Below are 4,218 nucleotides of genomic sequence, written 5' to 3'. Positions count from 1 at the left end.
TTTTTTTTTTTTTTTTTTTTTTTTTTTAGAGTTTCCTACCAGCATTTCTGCAACAGTTGCCATAACAATAATGGATTCATCTGAGAAGAGGAGTCACTAATGCAATCATACCCATTTGTCTTTTCTGGTCCAGCAAGAAATGCCCAATGTGCTAAAACTCCAAGGGAACCTGAAAGGAGGTCTCCTTGTCCACCACATCTTCTGCTGCTTCCTTCATGACTGCAGACGAGTACTACAAAATAAACCAACACACAAAAGGTCATGCACCTTTACTCTTTTTAATGATGCATATAACCATAGCTGTGAGAACTGAAGAAACACACACAAAATGCAATATACGCTGGAACAACTTCTTAATCAAAGAGATCTTGGTAAGTTACAATTTTAAGGATTCTATCACAGCTTTCAATTATAAAAAAAAACTTTTTGAAGTATCTTATATCAAGCAGTTTACTTTTTCCTTTTCTCTCAGCTTGGACAATGGATTGTCTCTAGTTAACTTCATATTTTATGTTTTCACGAACTTATGTAATCATCACCACCCACCATCACCAACACCACCAGAGTTGAACCAGGACTGGGTTTCCGCAATGACAGCAGTACAAATACAGAACACTCCACAATCCCTGACCTGCAGTTTCCAAATCTGAGGCACGTGTATTTATAACAAGCAAAGGGGAATAAATAGCAAAAACACCACCAGCCTTAGGCTTTGTAAAGACAAACTATTTTAAAAAAAATCCTATACCACAGATCAAGTTCCACCAGAGTATCCCTTTCAACTCTCAAAAGTAATGATCAAAACATTCAAATATCCTATTGCGTATGCATCCACTGTCACCATAAAACAATCAAGCAAAATGTCTAACAGAAAGTTACGGCATAGCATCTCTTTACACTGTACACTCCCTTAAGCAGGGACCTTGCTTAACATTTTAAGAAGCCAGAAGTATTTCTGACTTTTTGGGCTAAGGGACCAATGTCAACCCTCAACATTTCTTGCAGACACTCTTGTTACCCACTGCACAATTCAAAGGGGATGAAGGAAGATGCAACCAGTGTTCCTCAAACCATCAGTGTTCTACAAATCAGTTTTGGAACTACTTTAAAAGACAGAGGACAGGATTGGGACACAGACCCAGCAACTGACTGGCCTATTGGTCACCTTGGGCAAGTCCCATCATCACTCAGTGCCTCAGTAATGATATTTCCTTTTGTTGAGGCACTATGAGAGCTACTTTGTTACTTTTTTAAAAAAAAAGTGAACTGCACCACTTACATTCTTATCCCAAAGAGATGAGAGAAGGGCGAGTTCACATTTGTGCTACTACAGCAACTGCCCCAGGGATAGTTTTCTGCAGCACTTCTGTATACAATAGAATGATCATAACTTGCTTGACTATGGAAATGTTTCAGTGCAGCTGTCCTCCCAAATTCCTTTCCTGGGTTAGAATCCACCCTCTTCTCTTCCTGTCAGGCTGTGGGGACAGGGACATAAAGCCTTTCCTCCCACCTCAATAGGGAAGGAAAGCTACTGGTGTCACAAGCATCCAAGCAGAGTTGAGCTTTTCATACTGCAACTTGAATGGAAACCAGCAACAGCTCTCACTACCCTAACACTCATTTGGTCTCTACCCAGAAACAGCTGATGCTTCCTATGCCCGCTCATCTGCTAGGTTCTAGGGCCAAGAATAAATAGAATTTGTTCCAGCAGGACACAAATATTTGGGACAGTAACACCTCTTTCCACCTCCCTGAAACCTTACCCCTCACTTTGCTTACAATTGCAACACAGAACTGTACAGTAGTTCAGGTTCTCTTGCCAGCTGTCCCAAAAATAATTGCTAAGCTCATCAGCCTAGGCAACAGGACATTTCTGATGCCTGAGGGCAGGGGTTCATTTGGCACTCGCTTTACAGATGTCACCACAGCATACCCAGAAGTTAACTTTTTTTCCAATTTTTACCTCCTCCCCACATAGACTGGATTCTAGATATGCTTCTCAGTGAGCACTTTTACACACCAACTTTAGTCAGATAAACTATATGAAAACTGTCCCTTTGTTGTGGTGTTTTGTTTTGTTAATAGAATCAATCGGAGAATGTGTCCCCTATTCTACTGCTTTGAGGTGGTAGCTCCTCAGGCTTTCACTCTAAGGTCTTGAGTACCTTTTAGAAAGCAGAACAGAAATCCTCCGTTAAGGGCTTTTTGGTTTTCCAAGTAGGTGCTGAGCACATACCCCTACTAAATAGTCCATTTTCACTATGTACCTCAAAATATCACAGTCCTCAAAACTTCTAGTCAGGTTTGAACTATAAAGGAACTCAGCAACCTAAGCCCATTATAAAAAGTCTCAAATATGTAGACACCACCTTGAAGGCAATAAGCAAAAGCGGATCCTTGCAATCTAAGCACAGAAAATAGAAGCAGAAAAAACTGCCATACTAGCAGGAAAGTAGACTATGGTGCACAGAGTAGGTATGGAATCTTCTTCATTGGAGGTTTCAAAGAAGAGGCTGGAAAAACATTCATCTGGGATAGCATAGGAATAATGGATCTTGTGTTTGTATAGTGGGGGTTATGCGGACGACCCCTGAGGTCCCTTCCAACCCTACAATTCTACGGTAGATGACAAAACATGACATAGCCTCCAAAAATGCAGAGTTCTGGGTATGTAATTGAACGACGTAGCTGGCTGTGTTATTCTGAAATCAGGGAGAAGGCAGGGTAGACTTGCACTTTATAAAATAACCAAAGTAGATGTAAATATATGGCACAAGCTTTCGTGAGCTGAAGCATCTGACCCACAGGCTGGCTCTGGCCCACTGAGCTACTGGTGGGCAAGAGTTTAAGGAAGTGGTTAGTGGTTGGTGTGGCCTACCACAGAATATGGGCCCCTATGGCTTACGTAGACATGGGCAGACAGAGATAGTTAAGCGGTGTCAGTCTGAAGTCACACAGAAGACTAGGTAGATCTGCTCCTTACATATTAACTAATCAGAGCTATATAGCATCTAAGTGGGCATGACCACTGGAGGCAGAAAGGCAAGCAAAGGCTGTGTGAAAAAGCCCTCACACCCTGGAGCCATTTGGCCTAAAAGGAGACATGTGGTCTGGATCCACTCCAAGGAACAAGATGAATTCAATATCCTTGCTCTACAGTCTAGACTTTAACACAGCAGCAAAATGTCCCAGTACTGGTAAACCTGAGACCACTGCTTACCTGAATCCACAGGCATGCTCCAGATCTGAAAGTTCACTAATGCTGCAGCTTCAGGCTTGTTTCTACTCTGAGGGCCTGCCAGACCTCAAGGAGTTAAGAGCAGGCACAAACGGATGAGTTTTCAACATCCTCACTGATGCATTTAGTTTGGAACATGGCAGGGGACTTGGGTGGGCAGGGCACGCTCAAGCTCACTCCAGTACTAAGATATGTTGTGTTATACACAATGCCTAAAACACCTCATTTTGGAAACAAGTTTTGCAGACCAGAAGGCTAAAATCAGAACATTTTCTGAGAGACCACCTCTGCACAAAACAGATGGCCATCTGGCTGATTTTGCATTACACAGTGGTAGTGACTAACAATACCATAGGCTCAGTACTAAATGGAGATGATAACTATTCATAAAACCAAAAAAACCACCCCAAATATTTTTGTTCTGTATTTAGCAACAATTACAATGATGTATGTTTATGCGAGGATGGCAAAGTGCTTTTCAGTCCATTAGGAACAGAAGAGGAAGTTGGAAATAAAACCTACTAGGAATTAAAATTTTAAATCAGGAGGCCTGGGTATCTTGCACCCACTGGAAACATGAATGTAGTGCCATTATCCAAAAGAGACAAACAGAATGACCAGGACATCTCGGTGAGTTAACTTTTCCAAGATAATGGAAAAACTGATACAGGTTTCAATAGTTGAAGAATCAGTTATATTTCCATGTTTTCAATGATGCTCAATTTGGTTTTATGGAAAACAGGTCTTGGCAAACAAGCCTGATGTAATGCTTTGATAAGATAATAAGGTATAAAAGATAACGGTGCCAAGGTAAGACATTTATAAGGTGTTTCATGCAGTACTGCACCATATTCCAACTAAAAAAGTAGCAAAATATGACAAAAACAAATGTTAAAAGTATTAATAACTGGTTATTTGTAAAAATCCCCCAAATCATCACTGGGTGCCTCCAGTGAGGTTCTACAGGGATCAGTAGC

The 4,218-nt window shown here is 41.2% G+C and overlaps 1 protein-coding gene and 1 long non-coding RNA gene across 3 annotated transcripts in view; one reads left to right on the top strand and one right to left on the bottom strand.

Annotated features, from left to right (window-relative positions):
- NAXD (NAD(P)HX dehydratase) overlaps window positions 1-4,218 on the bottom strand; it is a 76,442-nt gene that overhangs the window by 5,957 nt on the left and 66,267 nt on the right. For both annotated transcript variants that reach the window (XM_019524376.1, XM_019524375.1), the window contains exon 9: window positions 112-232. In XM_019524376.1, the coding sequence (XP_019379921.1) occupies window positions 112-232 (121 nt within the window). The remainder of the gene's footprint in view (window positions 1-111; window positions 233-4,218) is intronic.
- Window positions 710-4,218, top strand: part of LOC109302680 — an 8,774-nt gene continuing 5,265 nt past the window's right edge. Inside the window, exon 1 of the long non-coding RNA XR_002098891.1 lies at window positions 710-4,198. This is a non-coding gene — a long non-coding RNA (uncharacterized LOC109302680). The remainder of the gene's footprint in view (window positions 4,199-4,218) is intronic.

Source organism: Gavialis gangeticus, unplaced genomic scaffold (genome assembly GCF_001723915.1).
Source record: "Gavialis gangeticus isolate Ggan-Ray unplaced genomic scaffold, GavGan_comp1, whole genome shotgun sequence".
NCBI lineage: Eukaryota > Metazoa > Chordata > Crocodylia > Gavialidae > Gavialis > Gavialis gangeticus.
Note: the sequence above shows the minus strand (reverse complement) of the source record. Positions and strands in the feature narration are given on the sequence as shown.